This window comes from Erigeron canadensis, chromosome 3 (genome assembly GCF_010389155.1).
Source record: "Erigeron canadensis isolate Cc75 chromosome 3, C_canadensis_v1, whole genome shotgun sequence".
Lineage (NCBI taxonomy): Eukaryota > Viridiplantae > Streptophyta > Magnoliopsida > Asterales > Asteraceae > Erigeron > Erigeron canadensis.
The window spans coordinates 22,224,372-22,246,059 of NC_057763.1; the positions used below are offsets into that span (position 1 = coordinate 22,224,372).

General features: G+C 28.9%; 1 protein-coding gene across 1 annotated transcript; it reads right to left on the bottom strand.

Annotated features, from left to right (window-relative positions):
• Nucleotides 1-1,836: 1,836 nt before the first annotated feature.
• LOC122594538 lies at nucleotides 1,837-3,276 on the bottom strand. Its single transcript, XM_043766982.1, has 2 exons — nucleotides 3,149-3,276; nucleotides 1,837-2,399 (listed from the first exon to the last, which is right to left on the bottom strand). The coding sequence occupies exons 1-2, from the start codon at nucleotides 3,236-3,238 to the stop codon at nucleotides 2,004-2,006; spliced, it is 486 nt and encodes a 161-aa protein (XP_043622917.1). The 5' UTR covers nucleotides 3,239-3,276; the 3' UTR covers nucleotides 1,837-2,003.
• Between the last annotated feature and the right edge of the window lie 18,412 nt (nucleotides 3,277-21,688).

Below are 21,688 nucleotides of genomic sequence, written 5' to 3' on the forward strand. Positions count from 1 at the left end.
TCAAAACTTTTCATTCGGGGCATCAAAAATCTCATGACCAAACTTGCCCATAACTTATCACATTTGTGTTATCACGTTTGTCATCGTGCCCCCTGTATGCGAAAATCCTACATCCGCCTCTGCTTCTATACACAAACACATTTTCGATGGCAAACATAACTGTTCGTGATGCAAAAATGGCCATGCAGAGTCACATGCTTGACGATGACAGATATAAGACTGAAGTTAGCAATGTGATTCAGAGCATCACATCCAACAAGGCGGCTTACACAGCCAAAATCGAACAACTTGAAGCTGAAGGTCGGATTCGTAACGACGTCGAAGATGAGTATCTTATTTATCTTCGATAGAAGATCGATTAGCTTAATCAAGCCATTTTCCAGCTTACCGTTGCCACTACTTTAACCGCCATTCTAAACCACGCGTTATTCTGGCAAGGCTCTGTCGGTGGTGGTCGTTCTGATGATTATCAGTCTGACTCTGGGGAGGAGTACGCATTTCCTCAACCCGGTGATGCTGCCGGGTCTCCTGAACCATATCGATACATTCATCACAACGACGACGACGACAGTACTGTGGACTTGAACTATTCCGATTGTTAACATTATGTTTTATAACTATTATGTAATGTTGTATTATGTTTTTTATTATTATAAAGTATGTCTGTTAGTATTTATTAATATTCTAGTATGTATGTTTTAGTTTGTAAAATAAAGTGAATTATGTGTTTTATATAATTTTGTTATTAATGAAGTATATGTTTTATATAGATTTTGTTATAAATTTAGAGGGTTAAAAGTGTAAAGTTTAGATAAAAGGATAGAATTAAATAATTGGTGGGTCCAAGACTAGTTCTTGAGGGATGTGTGTATTGGGTATGTTTTGGGGGGATTAGCCTTGGAGTGTTTTTTGCTGATATGACGCTGACTGAGACTGGTTCTTGAGAGATGAGTCCCTGGTACTGGGGAGCTTTCTTATGTGCATTGGTTTATTTGTTATAGCAAAGCTCTTTGAGATTTTGGTGACAGTGATTACGAATTAGTTTTAGATAAGTAACTCGGTTGTTTAGCTTCGTAATTGTATTTCACTTGCTTCTTCAAAGGAAAAAAAAATGAAATCAAAAGGTAAGAGTTTATTTCAGCGATTCTTATATATTTGGACAAACGAATTGACTGCTTTCTAGCATGGTAACGGTGAAAATGTCTCGAGAATTAATTCAATTGAATGTTGACCAAGTACTCGAAATTCAATTGAATGCATTAAAAGCGTAATTTCCCAAGAATAAAATGATCTAGAACCAAGTCCGCCCATCTTTTCTACCAAGTGAATTAATGGTTGACGGAGACTCGGAGGTTTTAAAAGCTTTGCAAGACTACGGAATTGTCTTGGGGATTAGAGAGCTAATTGGCTTTGAGACTTCTTTTCACACATTGGTACATTATGTTTTAAGGTATTATTGATTGTGATTTAATTCTATATTTGAATAGCTAATTTGTAATTGTATTTCATCAATGTACTGAGATGAAATGAATTTATATGTGAAAATTATGTATATTTCAATTCGCTTTCGTTGATACTAATTGATACAGTTAACGTTTGATTCCTTTTATTGTTGTGTTGTTAGTGATATGAAAGTGCTTTTAAGGATATTATATGCACGTTTATATGCTTTTAAATTTTTTTGGTTATAGATAGTTGGCTTTAGATCATGTACCTACACAACCACCCTACAAGGTGTTTTAGTATATAGAGGTAAGTGCATGGCTTAATTAAATCCGAGTGTGTAATAGTTAGTATGGTAATCCGCACATCAGGCGCCTCTCATATTAATTTTTCTAGTTCGTAATGTTTCGCTTTTATTTATATACAACAAAAAAAAAAATGCAAACACCAACAGTTGCTTAACTAATTGGTAGCCAAAATGCGAAATCATGACAGAAAAATACACATTAATTGTATTATTTACATGGACTAATTGCGACGCAAGGGCATAATTCGATCCATTAAGTTGCACCCTCAACACCTGTTACTAAAAACGAAGCGATACTGTCTGCAAGCATTAGCTTCTCAATAGCCACTTTTTCACCAAACTTGTACGTAAAACAAATTTGTCCTTGTGATTCGGCAGAGCCCATTTGCACAGGAAAAAACACCACTGCGCTACCACCCATTGGAAGCGCGTATTCATAAAGTTGTTTCAACGACTGATGAACTTCGCCAATGTATCTATCCCCAAGCTTACGCTTACAGTAAAGCTTTATCACAAGCATCGTGCCATGATGTTGTAACCATGACTCGGCTACAGAGTACCTCATGGTGTGGTTCCATGCTGGATTTGTCCGGCCATGATTGTCTACAGGTGTTCGCTTCTCCATTTTCTCATTACCCCCGATAATCACCTGTAATGAAATCATACATCTTAATTATATAACTTCTTAATAAGCAAGACTTGCATAAACTTGAGTCATGCATAGGTCTGCTTTTCGGATAAGCCTATTTTTTCAAGTAATGTCTACAAAGTTACAAATAATATTTTGATTTGCTGTACAATTATTTGGGACACAGGGAGTGTATGATATAAAAAGGAAAAAGTATAGTGGCCTAGTGGGTCAAAACTCAAAAATACTCGTAACATTTTATTTCTTTTTTAATTAGAAAGAACTATTTATATAAATCCAAGATATTTATATCCCTTTTTTCATTACCGGATTAGAATCCACAATTCTCTTATTGACAAACCACCTCACATGCCGCTAGGTCAAAAAACCTTTTGTTGGTAACAAATAAATAGAAAAATGCTAAATACAGCCACAGAGGTTGTAATTAACATACTTAAAAAGATTGTAACAAAACAATGATAGGCTTAAGGTTAGGTTTACAAAATAAATGATTTAGAATCAGATTTGCGGAAACAAATGCTTTGATAATGACTTCATTCACTTGCATAAGTGATCATACATAAGTCGTAGGTATTCTTGTTTTTTTTTTCCTAGTATTACGTACACCATCAGAATTCATAATATTTTTGTTCATATCAATATGTTGCTAGAACAACAAACGAAAGTAAGACTATATAGCTAAATCATTATAAACATATGATATATATTGTCAATCAGTTTTATTGAGTAAAAATATGTTGAAGTAATACCTTGGCATAGACCTTCATCTTGAAAAGTCTTCTTACTTCTCTTAATTCACTAGCCGAATTTATGGTCAACTCAAGTTTTCTGCACTCCATTTTTTCCTCTATGTTTGTAGGTGTGGCGGGCTAGAAATTCCAAGTGCCTCTTGGTATGAATATATATAGCAAGTGGAATGTATATATGTAAGGAAATAAATAAATACGTGGATAGGGACGACTTTTTAAAGCAGACTTCCTAGTTCCTACACTGAATTAAACTTTATATAAAAAGTCCAAATAGCACCTTTTATTAATATTTGTATGGCCCCATTTACCTTAGACGCGAGTATATTTATAAATTTGTGTCGTTTTTTGTTGACCAAGTCCTTAATTAAGAACTTAACTTGATGCTTCACAATCCAACTACCAATTATATGATTTCAACTTGATATACGGTTGTTATGTTTTTTCTAAACCAAGAATATAATTATTAGATAGATGATGATGAAACCATTAATGATTAGTGGTAACAGTAGTGAGTCAGTGATCAACATGTTTCCCTTTAATTTCCTGTGATTAGTCATGATTATCCGATTTGGTGATGGACTGATGATCAGTAGTGTAGTCAAGGATTTATATCTATGCTACGAGCAAAAGGTAAGAGTTATTTTTACGAATTCTTATTATTTAGACAAGCAATTCACTGCTCTAGAGCATGATGACGGTTGACGTTTATTTTTGGAAATCCCTTATTCCAATCCTATTCTAATCCTAATCTTGATCGTAACCTAATCAATCCTATCTAAATTTATCCTTCCTGAAATCTACATATATTAACAAAGTACTAGGTTTTGCTAAATGAAGCCCTAAAAACATTCGTTAAGATAAATCAAATAGTTGTACACTTACCATAAAATTTAGTACTGAGCTTTATTTAATATTTTGCTAACTTATTAACCAATAATAAGGTTTGATGTAATTAAATTAAAACTTGATTATCTCGTTTAATGCACCATTTTTCACATCAATTACCTTTACATCAATAACAAACACTACTCGTAACCCTGTCGCCATCGTCAGTTGTTGCCATCACTACTCGTAGTCATCATCTCCATCACCACCAATAGTCGTCGTTATCTCCAATACACCGCTATCGTCACTTTGCCCTGGTTATACTCTAATGTATATTTATTTAAAATATATTTTCTTAAATCTTTTAATTTTCAAAAATAGTCCTTCTCATATAACTGATATTTATTTAAAATACTATAATATAATTAGAAAAAGTCAACCAAAAATATGACAGAGTTATTTACTTCAAACGGCCCAGTAGAAGTCTTATCTTTGAATTTTCAAAATCTAACTTTTTTAACTCTGACCTTAATTTTTTGTTCTTTATATATTTTTTTTTGTGCCAGATAATACTTAATTAAAGTTATATGAATTGATTTATATTTTAGAAATGTTTTCATTAATATAAATTTAATAAAGTTTATATGAAAAAAAAGTACATTTAAAATCAAAGTAGAAAAATAAAAAATTTAACTATTTAAAATAGGACACGACGAGATGGATGGAGTAATTTTATTTTAAAAAATCTTTAGTTTAAACTTTAATATAATTGATATATTGCTGATTAATATTGATTTTTAAATATCTGTATCTCAAACTATGTTTTTTCATTCAACAAAGAATCTCAAAGTATTTATTTTTCAAATCAATGTATTTTGGTTTCAAGTATTTAGTTTAAAAATTCATCTTTTTCTTTCCCCTAAAATAGTAAGTTGTTTTAAATAAAAAATAAAAACATAGTGGTCATTTAGTTATCTCTATTAACTATTTTTATTGATGGTTGGTTTGTATATCCAACGTCAGTCTTTATACACTGACAATTGTATGTTTTAATATCTCAAGTTAATCAAATAGGATCCCAAGGTTTTGAAATGTAAAACGACAGATCTAAAAAATACTACAACAAAGATTATATCTAAAAAAATATTACAGAACATGAGATAGTATATATGATTAAAATGTTTTAAAATTACGTTAGTTAATCTTCTTGTAACATTATTTTGATTTAGGCTTTATTTGTTTACCAGTTTACAATTAGTAATTGTATTTAGAATAGGAATAGGTAGAAAGTAGCCAAATAGGAATAGGTAGAAAGTAGCCAAATAGGATTTTTGTGCAATAAAAGGTTTATTCAGCCATGGGCTTCAATATACTAATTCTGATTAGAGCATTAAGTTATAAACTGAACTACATCAAATTTACCACATAGCGGACTCTGATTGGAACAACTCTATTTGATGATCTTACATTTGGTTTTAAAGCTTAATTAAAGTGAGGCAAGACCAGCAGTTGTTCAGGCTCGAGATCAGGCTTAAAACTTAGTAAATCACAAGTTTTACAGCTTGTTTCGTAATTGAGTGTGTGCTTTGTAATTGTAAACTTGCTAACGTTATTTTGATTTTACTTATATTTTTCACATTTAAGTTAACAATTTGTTTTTTCATACATGTTTAACTTTAATTTAAAATTTGAAAGTTTTTTTGGTTACATATGTTTAATAATTCATTTTAGAGTAAATTACACGGATGATACCTAAAGTATACCTCAGATTACTCTTTTGATACAAACTTTTTGAATTTTCACTCGGACCATATCTAAACTTGTACTTTTCAACACTGATCATACCAAAAGTTCTACTTTTCCACTCGGACCATACCTATCATTAACGATCGTCTATTTGGCCGTTAAGTCAAGCCACGTGTCGTGCACGTAAGGTATCAAACACGTAATTTCATGTATACTCCATGAAATTACGTATTTGATACCTCACGTGCACGGCACGTGGCTTGACTTAACGGCCAAATAGACGGTCGTTAGTGATAGGTATGGTCCGAGTGGAAAAGTAAAACTTTGGGTATGATTAATATGGAAAAGAGCAAGTTTAGGTATGGTCCTAATAAAAATTCAAAAGTTTGTATCAAAAAAGTAACATGAGGTATACTTTAGTACGATTCGTGTAATTTACTTTTCTTTTTATCTCAAATATCAATCCATTACCAAAGTATTTACAAGCAAAAAATGGTGGAGGCAAGAAGTGACGGCCACGTTTACAGATACCACTGCTTAAGACTTTACTTTTTTGAACTAGAAGTGAGATAGACACATTATAAAATTTGACAAATATTTTGGCCATTTTAAGCGATCACCAATCGATAATTCGATATATATTCTAGATGAGTTACGTTGGCTTTGTATGTACATTCAGTGGTCATGTAATAATAGTCAAATTTCCGTCGTTTACGTACGTAATAAGTTGTTTGAATTCCACTTTGTTGGTTTTACGTGATTACCAATTACTAAAACTAAAATTACAATTGAAAATTATAATCGTATAGACAAGTACACAAAGTATGAAAGTAACAAATAATATGACAACAACGAACATTGATTCTTTGACCACTGAATTAGAAGGTAAAATTGATAGCGAAAGGTGTGTTCGAAAAAAAAAATGACTATTATGATTTACATTTTTGAGATGGTATACGTCCTTCGAATAAGATTTGATTTTTAAGAGGAGATATAATATAATAAACTAGATTATATGAATCTATTCACCTTTTTTTTGTGATTTCGTGGTTAGGCCTTGAATCTAGAAAAAAAAATACAGAAAAAGATGAAAAATTCGAATGAATATATATATATATATATATGAATAATATGATAAATAATAAAAATTGTTTCCCTATATCTCAATCAGTCAAATTCGAAGCATATATCTCTTTTCGATGAACGCCCGGAAAAACTACTTTAAAGAATGAATAGTATTCAGATTTTGAGACAAAAGAACTCCTTTTCTATCATTATATAAAAAAACCTCTAATATTTTGAAAAATTTAACTGACTATGAGTAGTCATCGATAGAATAATTGAGGTAATTTTCTGAAAAATATTGTGAAAAATGAGTGACAAAAAACGACATAAATAAATTGGCTACATTATAAGAGATCCAAAAGAGATCCAAATTTTTCATTTTTCGTCATGTCATTAAGTCTAAAAAGAAGCTTCAAAAAAATTACAAGATCTGATCTATCTGAATCTAAAGTTTCAATTCCAACAACAAAAAAATTTTCCCGCGTAATACGCGAGATAAACATATTAATTATTCATTAGGGATAAAACATGTTAAAATTTGATGATATTATCATTCAAAAAATATTTTGTAACAAAATTGGTTAGTAGAATATGTATGTTATATCTTCATAACACGGTATCCATGTAATGCGGATATGATGACGGCGACGGGTGGAAATGGCCGTTACTATTGGTGGTGTGGTGGTGACAGTGTCAAGTGATGTAAGTGGTTTAGGGTGTAAATTAATTTATTAATTACGAATTAGGTCATTTAATATAACTCTTTCCATCGGGGGTTCATTAAGAACAATTGCCTCATTTCTGAACTAACTTTATTATTGCATAATCTAAAAGGGAAGTACTATTAGATATTGTTTGGTAATATCTTAAGTATAAAGTCATGAATTAATCTTAATTGCCTTAATCCATTTAGTCAATCAAATATATTTGTTTCTTCACTTAATAAACCAAAGCTATTGTACGATTATCACTTCCCTTTCAAAAAGATGGGGTGTTTAAATTTTTATATAAAAAGAGAGATTTAATGACGTTGTAAAGTTAAATGTAGTGACTACCTGCTGAAAATGAAGATATTAATTATAATTTGACAATGGTTTTTATTGTATATGATTCGTTCGATATGTTTGTTATATTTTTATATAATGATGATGTAAATTTTAATATTATTAGCATATATAACTTAAAACATATATCAACTTTATTTATTCAAATTATATATTTAAATAATATTTGGGCTTTTAAAATAAAAACAAATATAAGTGTTAAGCTAATCAAATATATTACTTGCTAGATATATTTATGTATTATTATTATTAAGTGAGTAGCTTATTTAATTTATGACATCAATTTTTTAATACACGTTAAGTGAAGTATTAAAGGCTTTATTTAATATTTTGCTAACTTATTAACCAATAATAAGGTTTGATGTAATCAAATTAAAACTTGATTATCTCGTTTAATGCACCATTTTTCACATCAATTACCTTTACATCAATAACAAACACTACTTGCAACCTTGTTGCCATCACCACTCGTCATCATCTCCATCACCACCAATAGTCGTCGTTATCTCCAATACACCGCTATCGTCACTTTGCCCTGGTTATACTCTAATGTATATTTATTTAAAATATATTTTCTTAAATCTTTGAATTTTCAAAAATAGTCCTTCTCATATAACTGATATTTATTTAAAATACTATAATATAATTAGCAAAAGTCAACCAAAAATATGACAGAGTTATTTACTCCAAACGGCCCAGTAGAAGTCTTATCTTTGAATTTTCAAAATCTAACTTTTTCAACTCTGACCTTAATTTTTTTTTCTTTATATATATATTTTTTTTTGTGTCAGATAATATTTAATTAAAGTTATATGAATTGATTTATATTTTAGAAATGTTTTCATTAATATAAATTTAATAAAGTTTGAAAAAAAAGTACATTTAAAATCAAAGTAGAAAAATAAAAAATTTGATTATTTAAATTAGGACACGACGGGATGGATGGAGTAATTTTATTTTAAAAAATCTTTAGTTTAAACTTTAATATAATTGATATATTGCTGATTAATATTGATTTTTAAATATCTGTATCAAACTATGTTTTTTCATTCAACAAAGAATCTCAAGTATTTATTTTTCAAATTAACAAGATATGTCACTCGGGCGTTGCCCCGGGAGACATTACATTTGTTAATGATTTAATAGAAAAGAATTATTCAAGAGATAATGCGTCACAAATAGGTATGCTTTCATGGACCGAGGTTAAAAAACCACAAACTTTTTGAATAAAACATGTATTATTCAAATGATTAAAAATACAATAAAAATTGACATTTGTCATTTAAAAAATGAACAGTAAAAGTTTTGTGCGAAAGTGAAAGTAATTCGCATAAAAGTTTAGTGCCAATAGTGTAAGAAGCTTAAATGTTGTGGTGAAAATAAAAGAAAATCAAAAAGTATAAAATTTAGTGCTAAAAGTGTAAGGAGTTAAAATGTTGTGGTGGAAACAAAAATATTAAAAATGGTACTATTCTTTGCATGTGATAGTTAAAAGACAAATAGTAAAATTTTTGTTTGAAAGAAACTAGTTCGCATAATAGTTTAGTGCTAAAAGTATAAGTGGCTAAAATGTTGCGGTGAAAATAAATGAAAATCAAAAAGTATAAAAACTTAGTGCTAAAAATGTAAAAAGTTCAAATATTGTGGTGAAAATAAAATGAATAAAAAGATTATTATTCTTTACACGTTTTTTTGTACATTTCTTTTTAATATATATGTTAAAAAGTTTGTTCCTAAAATTTAAGAGGCTAAAATGTTGTGACTAAAATAAAAGATTATCAAAAAGTATGAATGTTTAGTACTAAAAATGTAAAGAGTTAAAATATTGTGATCAAAATAAAAAGATAAAAAGTTTACTAAAAATTATGAAAATTTAGTGCTAAAAGTATAAAGAGTGAAACTATTGTGGTGAAAATAAAAAATTAAAAAAATATATATTATTCTTAACACGTTTTCCCGTATTTTAAGATAAAAGAAAAATCAAATAGTATGAAAGTTTAGGGCTAAAATGTAAATAGTTCAAATATTATGATGAAAATAGAAAGAATAAAAAGTTTACTAGAAAGTATTATAGTTTAGTGCTAAAAGTGTAAAGATTGAAAGTTTTATAGTAAAAATAAAAAGAATAAAAAATATACTATTTTTTACTAAAAAGTATTATAGTTTAGTGCGCAAAGTGTAAATATTGAAACTTATGTGGTTAAAATAAAAAGAATAGAAAGTACAGTGTTCTTTACACGTTTTCCGTATCTTTGTTTTGTGGTAAAAATAGAAAGAATAAAAAGTTTACTAAAAAGTATTATAGTTTAGTGCTAAAAGTGTAAAGATTGGAACTTTTATAGTGAAAATAGGAAGAATAAAAAGTATACTATTTTTTACTAAAAAGTATTATAATTTAGTGCGCAAAGTATAAATATTGAAACTTATGTGATTAAAATAAAAAGAATAGAAAGTACTGTAACAACCCTCAATTTCCAATTATGACTATTTACTTATACTTATCTAGGTATCGATCCGTAGAGGTTTATGAAGAGAAATGCCTTAGAAATACCATAGATGACTAGATATCTTAGAAATGCCATAAACAATAACTATAATCATTCAAAACAACCTCAAGCTATCAATTAATTCCAATTGAACTTGATGAAATGCCAACGAACCAAAAAGTTTCATTCGAGAAGTTAAGTTGCAAAATAATATTTGTACAAGACTCACAAGTTGTGATAACAATCAAGAAATCCTTATAGATGTCCAACCATTTAAACATCAAGAGAATCTAAGTATATGCAAACACAAATATATATATATATATATATATATATATGATGACCATCTAAAAATATATTTATAAGCTAATATACATTTAAAAGTGTTGAATAATAATAAGTATATATATATATATATCTTATATAAAATGCAAGTTTATAAACAAAGGGTCAATTAACAAATTAAAACACAAATATATATGAACACATACACATATATACAGCCATATATATATACATATTCATATAATCACACAAGTCTTTTAAAAGACTACTAACTAACTAACCTACAAGTCCATACATGTACCCATACTTACAACACATACACATACACATATACACTTACATTATACCTTTACAATTCAAAAATCCCCTCTATTTTTCCTTACCCAAAACCGTTCCCCATATCCCAAAACCCTTTACCCAATCAAAAATCAACTACACCACTTATTCTTACACTCCCAATACACCCCTTCACACCTTTCACTCCACCATCACTCCTTTCACACTTCCAACACACACTCCATCCCATTTCTCTCTCTCTTTTCCTCTCAAATTTTCTGCACTTTTCTCTCCTTCTCTTCTTCTCATTTTCGATTCTTACAACACAAAATAGAGCTCAAAAATCTTAAGTGAATCAACTATAATAATAAAGGTTCATGCTAGATCATTCAAGGGTGTGTTAAAGCAAGCGCCCATTTTGGGGTCATATGGTCATGGGTTTGGCTGCCCAAAACAGCCTCCATTTCGAGTTCATCAAGGGTATAACTCATCATCTCTTAGTTTAATCTATCTTGTTTTTGTATATACTAAAAGATCTTTATCAAAGACCATGTTTTTCTTTGATTTTCCTCTTGAAAATACACTTGATGAAGGCAAGTTGATAGAATCTTTTTCCTCATGCTCATGCATGTTGAAATCTAGAAGAAAGATTCAAAGATTCAACTAGTTTAAGACTCAAAGGTGTTGTCATAGATTAAATAGATTTTAAAGTGATTTTTCCTTTGAAATATGGTCATATTTTTATATATTTTGATGAATATATTTTTGGAGGTTTTCATAAAAAATTTTTTTTGAAGTTGTTGAATTGAAGATGGATAAAGATTTGTTGTTAAAATGATGAGATGGTTACATGCATGCTTAGATTTGCACTAGTTTAATTTGGTTTTGATATGGGACTTGAGATGGATCTTTTAAGGATGATTGATGAACTTGAAATTGATTGAAATATGTATATTTGATGTTAAGAGATACAAAATAAAGTAATAATTTTGTTAGTGGGAATCTAGAGGTTAAAGCAAGCAAACAAAACCATTGGTGGGATGCATTAACCAATAAACATTCTGGCAGAATTGGTCTTCTGTCTTGTAACGAATAAACTGAACATTTGAGGACATTTTCAAGAAAAACTATCAAAATAAAAGTTGTAGACAAATGAGTTAAGATTAACCTCGACCTGGAGTTACTCAAAAATACTAAACCAAACGAAAGATATGATTTTTCTACTGAAACTGGTCAAAACTGTAATTTTGTATGAATATTTTATAAACTTTAACAATTTTTATCTCCTAATCCATAAGGTTCCAGGAGGTCATACTTGGTGGAAAGTAATTTCAATGTGTTTTGAACTTAAACTAAAATCATGGGATTTTTCTAACAATCAGAACATCAAGAACTTTTATAAAACTTCTGATGTCGCAAACAGTGCCCATTCGGGACAGTTTGTGTTTGGATAATTTTTACGGACACCAAAAATCATCTAAAAATTCACCAAAAATTCACAAAAGTACTAGATACATGTAAGTCACTGTGTAAAAATCATGAAGGTCCAAATAATTCGTCTTGACCCCAAAATAGTAGCTAACATTTCTTAAAAATAAAGTATAAAACAGAAAATTTGTAAGTAATCTTATAAATGGCATAATGGGCTATGTAATGAACTAAGAACCATAATGGGCTAACCCGGCCCAATAATGAACCCATAAGGAACACAAATCAGTAGGCCCACTTGGCCCAATAAGCCTTATAGCCCAATACCACTATGACCCATTAAGCACCTAACCCAAATAAGGTAAAGCCCAATAACTAATGTAAGCCCAAAACATTTAAAAGCCCATGACACTTAAGGCCCAATTGGTAATGGCCCATAACACTTAAACGAACTTCATGAACCAAGTAATCGTAAGACAAATCGAGGAATATAAGAGTTGAAGATAAGTATAATCAAAATAAAACAAAGATAATTAAGTGAGATTGACATAAGTAATTATGTTAACCAAGCTATATATTGATATCACAAATGTTTATTCACGCCAAAATTGGTTACACAACAAATGATGAATAAGAATAACATAACTTAATATGGCATTTCTATAAGATAACCTAATATATCAAGTGAAACTACAAATGAAGCCAAGTTGCCGAAAATCTAACAACTTATAACTACACATGTCATGAAAGTAACCCTTTACACCATCAATCTCTACAACTAAAACGATGCGAGTGTTACCAATATACTTGGAACCCACAATTGATAGCAACATAATGAAAATGACATTTCTAAGTGATGGCTTAAGATAGGAACTTACGTGTATTAGTCCTATCGTAGGGATAGTCTTGGCTTTCAAATGTGATTGAGAAACGTGACGGATGTATGATGGAGCGATTGATGGGAAGTACCCATTTTGGATAAGTGAATATAATATGCGGCATATCAAGGTGAGTCATAGCCCCCTTTCAAACTATTTTATGTGTTTAACTTTCGGGGTGAAAAGCATGATAAGTAAAGTTATTTTATATATATATATATATATATATATATGAAGTGTTTCTTGAAAGAAAGTTTGATATATGAAATGACTCTTGATAAGTATGATTATGATATGAAGTTATAACGTATGTTCCAAGTGATAATTGTTATATGATGAACTTGAGTTCTGTCAACCCGTTTTCTTTTCAGTACACTACTATTTACTCCTAAGGGAGGCCTGTAGTTAGATAGTTGCGCAACTAGGAGTCGTCCACCCATCCAGAGCGTAACGGTGGAAGGTTGGTTGCCTTCGTGATGACCATCACTTCCAGTCCGACCATTAGGGTGTTCTAGCTACGTAAGTTTAATCGGTCGTCCTCATGACACGACCCCAAGTATAAGTAAGGCACTTCACTGACAGCTTGTGCAAAGATAAGAAGTATTATAAAGCTTGGACTTGAAAATGGTAGTAGTAGTGGCTCAAGCATTTACTCATCAAAATTATGTAAATTATGCCTTTGTGGCTAAATGAAATTTGATATTGAATTATGCCCTTGTGGCTAAGTGAAATTGATATTAATAATGTTGATAATTGGAAATTGTTTGGACATACGGATTGGGTATCGTCCCTCATATGATATCTTGAAAGACGTTGAAATTGGTGATATTGAAATGATTTTGGTAACCGAATGATTTTGGTATGATATACGATTAATCGATTTATATACTTTTTCTCTCATGATGATTTGACAAATGAGAACCTGAAATTTTACTATGGATTTTTCCAAGTCTTGATATGACATTATGGTATTTGGAAACTTGATAACATGATATGAAAATTTTCTCGATCATATGGTTTGGATATTTCGAAATGTAATAGTAATCGGTTTTCTAAGTATTAAAACGGTGATGTACCAAGATTTATATAAAAACCTATGCACTCACGAACTACGTTTTTGTAGTTGACACTTTTTCTTCATGCTTTTCAGGAAATAAGCTTAAGCATTGAGGATTTATATGCTTCATGATTATTTGCGTTGCCCTTTGGAGTCAAAGATCAAACTTTGTGATAGGTAATGGAATCCGCCTTGATCATTGTAGTTTACTATTTCATGTGCTTGTTATTTGGTTCGTGGACTTAATATCCAAGTATGGTGGACGCATTTGTACTTGGAAATTGGTTCACATGTTTGTACATTGTAAATTATTTTTATCAAATAAAGCTATGGTGGATGTTATTTATAATCCTTTGTTTTGAATACTCGACTTTCTGTACATCTCATTGTTCCGCCTTAGTTGGGGTGTTACAAGTACACTATTCTTTACACGTTTTTTCGTACTTTTGTTTTTAATATGTATATATATTAATATATTTTGGTTTCAAGTATTTAGTTTAAAAATTCATCTTTTTCTTTCCCCTAAAATGGTAAGTTGTTTTAAATAAAAAATAAAAACATAGTGGTCATTTAGTTATCTCTATTAACTATTTTTATTGATGGTTGCTTTGTATATCCAACGTTTAGTCTTTATACACTGACAATTGTATGTTTTAATATCTCAAGTTAATCAAATAGGATCCCAAGGTTTTGAAATGTAAAACGACAATTCTAAAAAATACCACAATAAAGATTATCTAAAAAAACATTACAGAACATCAGATAGTATATATAATTAAAATGCTTTAGAATTAGGTTAGTTAATCTTCTTGTAACATTATTTTGATTTAGGCTTTATTTGTTTAGCAGTTTACAATTAGTAATTGTATTTAGAATAGGAACTAGAAATAAACATCCGCGCGTTGCCGCGGAGCTTTTATAGTAACGTGGTGGACAATGATTCATTAAGCTTAAACAGGTTGCCGCAGATTATATTACACACCTTGCGGCGAGACTCAAGTAGATTATCTTTTCAGATGACAATGTTTTGGTACAAATTTCATAAAGTCACCAACAAACATTTATTTGACATTATAATAATAAAGCATTTTATTGATAGGCTAAAATGTAAAAGATAAAAACTTTAGGGGGTTAAAAGGTAAAGACGTAAAAGTTGATGGGCTAAACTGTAAAAGGAAAAAACTTTGGGGGTTAAAAAGTAAAGAGAAAACTTTAGGGAGTTTAAATGTAAAGTAGTAAAAGATGATGGGCTTAAATTTGGGGGTTAAAAAGTAAAGAGAAAATTTTAGGGAGTTAAAATGTAAAATAGTAAAAGGTGATGGACTTAAATGTAAAAGGTAAAATCTTTAGAGGGTTAAAAGGTAAAGAGTTCGAAGTTGCATGCATGTGTAGTTGTACCATGTGCATAGAAATTGTAAAAAACCAGTTGGTTTTTAGTATATATATAAATATAAATAGGTAGAAAGTAGCCAAATAGGAATAGGTAGAAAGTAGCCAAATAGGATTTTTGTGCAATAAAAGGTTTATTCAGCTATGGGCTCCAATATACTAATTCTGATCAGAACATTAAGTTATAAACTGAACTACATCAAATTTACCACATAGCGGACTCTGATTGGAGCAACTCTATTTGATCATCTTACATTTGGTTTTAAAGCTTAATTAAAGTGAGGCAAGACCAGCAGTTGTTCAGGCTCGAGATCAGGCTTAAAACTTAGTAAATCACAAGTTTTACAGCTTGTTTCGTAATTGAGTGTGTGCTTTGTAATTGTAAACTTGCTAACGTTATTTTGATTTTACTTATATTTTTCACATTTAAGTTAACAATTTGTTTTTTCATACATGTTTAACTTTAATTTAAAATTTGAAAGTTTTTCTGGTTACATATGTTTAATAATTCATTTTAGAGTAAATTACACGGATGATACCTAAAGTATACCTCAGATTACTCTTTTGATACAAACTTTTGAATTTCCCCTCGAACCATATCTAAACTTGTACTTTTTAACACTGATCAAACCAAAAGTTCTACTTTTCCACTCGGACCATACCTATTATTAACGATCGTCTATTTGGCCGTTAAGTCAAGCCACGTATCGTGCACGTGAGGTATCAAACACGTAATTTCATGTATACTCCAGGTATCATTCATGTAATTTAGGGTAAAAATGATTATTAAGAATTTTAGATTTTTATTTATATTAATATTTTTTTCATTTAGTAAGTTGTGTAGATATATTTGTTATGAAGAAATATATTTTTTTTTGTTTTTCAATGAAAAAAATGTTTATTATTATTATTATTATTATTATTGTTATTATTATTATTATATTGATGAAATAAGGGTGAAAATAATAAGGACTTTTTCATTTTTTGTTTTTTATTTTTACAACTTATTTGTATCGTTTTATAGAAAATATATTCAAAAAATAATAAAATATATATATATATATATATTATATATATATAATTATATAATTATATAATTTTCTCATACGAAATATCATATCTACCCAACTTAATTAATGAACATAAATAGAACTTTAAAGTTTTTAATAATTATTTTTAGAATAATTTACACGGATGATACTTGAAATATACATGAAATTACGTATTTGATACCTCACGTGCACGACACGTGGCTTGACTTAACGGCCAAATAGACAGTTGTTAGTGATAGGTATGGTCCGAGTGGAAAAGTAAAACTCTGGGTATGATTAATGTGGAAAAGAGCAAGTTTAGATATGGTCCTAGTGAAAATTCAAAAGTTTGTATCAAAAGAGTAACATGATGAAATTACAAAAATCATACCTAAGGTTTGTTCAAAATTACATTGATCATGCATACAATTACGTGAGACATACCCATCGTTGCCAAAAACTTACACTGACCATACCTATCACTAACGGTCGTCTATTTGGCCATTAAGTCAAGTCATGTGTCGTGCATATGAGGTATCAAAATCGTAATTTTATGTATAATTCAGGTATCATCTGTGTAAGTTAACCTAATAAAAAATTATTAAGATATTTATATTTATATTTTATTTATTAAAGTAGATAGATATTGTATATTAAATTCTCTCTCTCTCTCTCTCTCACACACACACACACACACACACACATATATATATATGTATATATAGTAAAAAGATAAAACGAGAACCAAGAAATTGTCGAGAACTGTGAGAACTTTTTAAAATAAGGGTAATTTTGTATTTAAATAAATAATCATATAAAAATAAAAATTATTTTAATTAAATGCATCCTTAAATATCTTCATATATAACGTTTGACCTATTTTTTCTCCATGATGATTACAAAACTGATCAACATATTTGTACGTATGTTTTTTGGTGTATTTTTCAAACCTTTTTATATTTAACTTAGTAAAGTATATTTTATAAGATTTAATTAATTAAAATGTAAATGGTAATCAAAACAATGTTTACGTGCTCTTATTATGTACACTGTTTCGTAATACTACTAGACATAAAATGTTAAAATAAAATTAAAAGTTTAACACACTATGTCCCCATATTGATAATTTTAATAGTTTAAGGAAATCGTCTATTAGAATCTTATTTATAAAGTCTTTAAATGCGAACATGATCTAAATAAAAGTTGTTTGCATGTGAACATTATCACACACATGTGTAAATAAAAGTTGTTTACATGTGAATATCATCACACACATGTGTTAATAAAAGTTGTTTACATATGAACATCATCATACACGTGTTAATAAAAGGTGTTCACATGTGAACACAATTTATATATCTGTAGATATATGTGTACAAATTCATTCATATGTGTACTAGTAAAAAAAAAAAATTTTAAAATAAATTATTTTGGTAATTTATATGTTGACAAGTTAAATTTGACAACACATTGATAATCCCGTATTATTATTATTATTAATATATATTATTAAATTAATAAAGGTAAAATTTAAAATATCATAGAAATCTTCTAATTTGAAAAAGTAAATAGAAAAGGCTATGTTTGTCGATTGATAAAACTCTTAATTTTTAATATTATTAATAACATTGAAATCAACTAATTATTTGAAGCATCAAATGTGGTTGCCGAATTTGTTGGAGTTTTGTTATGGAACTGACCGTTGTTTATATAATTATAATTCCATGTATATCCTTTTACATTTTATAAATATTTATTGATAATTTTAAATGCATATTAGTAATAGCCATTGATTAGTCTCATTTAATGGTTTAAGATAGTTCTCGCAGTTCTCGACAAATATTTAGTTCTCATAATAACCTAACTCTCTCTCTCTCTCTCTCTATATATATATATATATATATATTAAAAAACATATTTCAAAATAAAAAAATTTATAAAAAAATTGTCATCAAACGATATAGGTTTAGGCTTAGGAGTTTTAAGGTTAGACTAACAGCTAACCTTGAAACTCAAACCCAAAATGCTACAGGATTGCTAATTTGAAATATATTCTAAAACAGTGACGAGTCTTCGACTTTGATTTACCTCTCTAATATGAGATGGATGTCATTAAACCATACGAGAAAATGATATTGCTTTTTTATTTTATTTTATTTTTTGTTTTGTATAAATAGGGTTCTATTAAAAACAATAAATCATAAAAAAAATATAATATAATAATATAAAAATGAAAATTTTAGTGGTTTTTATAATTCTCATCCTTGTTATATTCACTATACACGTATAACAAAATAATAATGACATATATAATAAAAAACTAGATTTTAGATTCGTGTCAAATATACGAGTTTACATTGTTCTAAAGATTAGATAATATTACAGTTAGTTTTAAAAAAAGTTATATCAGTTATTATTCATTATCTACTATATTGGATTTAATGGTTAAAAAGTATAAATTTGTGATTGAAAACAAAAAAGTGTAGATTAAAATAATTATAAATTAAGTATTTACTGAGGGTAAAAAGTGCAAATTATTGAAAACATAAAAAATGTAAATTAGTGATATTTTCTACAAACATTAGAATGTAAAATATAATATTTTAATATATCTGGATAACGATTATTAGGATTTTTAATTTATAATTAGATTAATAATGGCATCATCAATTTCCAATTTGATAAATTCGAGAGCTATGATTGGTTAATAAACTATTAGGTCAGTTGTCTTTTATTATAGATAAAGATGCATTATTGCATCAACTATTTTTCTCAATATATTTTTCATAAAAAAAACTGAATTTCTTTTCATAATAAATTTCATATTTACCAAACTTAATAATTGAAGTATAAATAAAACTCTAAAGTTCTTAATAATTATTTTTATAATGAATTATAAGGATAATACCTGAAGTATGCACGAAATTACGGTTTTCATACATCACATGCATGGCACGTGACTTCACTTAACGGTGAAATAGACGATCGTCAGCGATAGGTATGGTCAGTGTAAGTTTTTGGCAACGATGGGTATGTCTCGCGTAATTTTTAAATTGTAGGTATGACTAGTGTAGTTTTGAATAAACCTCAGGTATGATTTTTGTAATTTACCCTATACTTTATTATGATTCGTGTAATTTACTTTTCTTTTTATCTCAAATATCAATTCATTACCAAAGTATTTACAAGCAAAAAATGGTGGAGGCAAGAAGTGACGGCCACGTTTACAGATACCACTGCTTATGACTTTACTTTTTTGAACTACAAGTGAGATAGACACATTATAAAATTTGACAAATATTTTTGCCATTTTAAGCGATCACCAATCGATAATTCGATATATATTCTAGATGAGTTACGTTGGCTTTGTATGTACATTCAGTGGTCATGTAATAATAGTCAAATTTCCGTCGTTTACGTACGTAATAAGTTGTTTGAATTCCACTTTGTTGGTTTTACGTGATTACCAATTACTAAAACTAAAATTACAATTGAAAATTATAATCGTATAGACAATTACACAAAGTATGAAAGTAACAAATAATATGACAACAACGAACATTGATTCGTTGACCACTGAATTAGAAGGTAAAATTGATAGCGAAAGGTGTGTTAGAAAAAAAAATGACTATTATGATTTACATTTTTGAGATGGTGTACGTCCTTCGAATAAGATTTGATTTTTGAGAGGAGATATAATATAATAAATGTTAGTGAGGAAATTGCAATGTGACTTCTTTAATTCAAAATATGGGCTCTACATGGTATTTGGTTTTGTCTCCTACCTTACCATTTGCTTTAAAAAAGACCATAAAGAAAAGGAATTGAAGCGATATTCGTACTAATAAATCCATCATACATGTGTTTAGTAACTTGTACTTTAAAAAGTTATACTGTGTGATAGATTTATCAAAATGAGGATACAAATATCATTACCCATAAACAAAGGTTTTATAATTGTTCATTGGCATATTACCGAGTTATCATTTTTTTTCTTTTTTGGGAAAGAAAACCTCGTATTAATAGTCTTCCCAAGTAAACGACTTTGTCAGATTTAGGTTCTGATAAATATGACAAGTATAACTGCTAAATTAGTTGATTTAATGAATAGGTACATTAGTACTTTTTTTTATAACAACAAGGACCGGGCCACGGATATCCGAACTGTTTAACGTGGACCTAAGACCCGTTTCCCTCCCCCTTGCCCGCCCCACCCGGTAAATGCTCCACGAAGGCCCAGGAAACCTAAAACCTGAAAATCTCACGCCCGAGAGTATCGAGCCTGAGACCTTACAGACAAACGTCCGAATGTCCAACCATTGAAGTAATTAGGGAAGGACACATACATTATTACTTTTGAGATTAATATTATTGAAAGTTCGTTTAGAACTGATTTGCCTTACAATAATCCTAATATGTAACTTTGTTTTTAAACTATAATTATCAGTTATTGTTACTTATACTAAAATATATATTATTGTTAATGATTATTATTTAATAATAAAATTATAATTTTAGGAAAATTTATTGCTATTTTATAAAACATTATAATCTTTATATTTAAAAAAAAATGTTATTATTACTAATTTTATAATATATATATTATATATATATTATTAGGCTCCAATTCATTTAGATTTCAACATTTTCAGATTCTTACTCTTTTAATAGATTCAAGTTTCTTCAAAAATATCTTGCGAATCAAACACATTTATATGTTTCCAAACTTATTAGCGTAGTCTACCTTGGTTTATCATGCAGATTGATACATTAAATACCATAAGAGTTCATTCGAACCGCTAATATGGTAGATGATTGGCTAAATGGGTTAGAGGGATGTTTGGCCTAACTTTTACTTATTGACTTATGCTTATATATTAAAATTTAAAAGTAGCTTTTTTCTAATACTTTATAAATTTATAAATTAATATGTAGTGTTTGGATTAACTTCTTGGCTTATATAGAGATGACATACTTGCCTCTTTTATTTTGTAAAAATACATTGTTGAA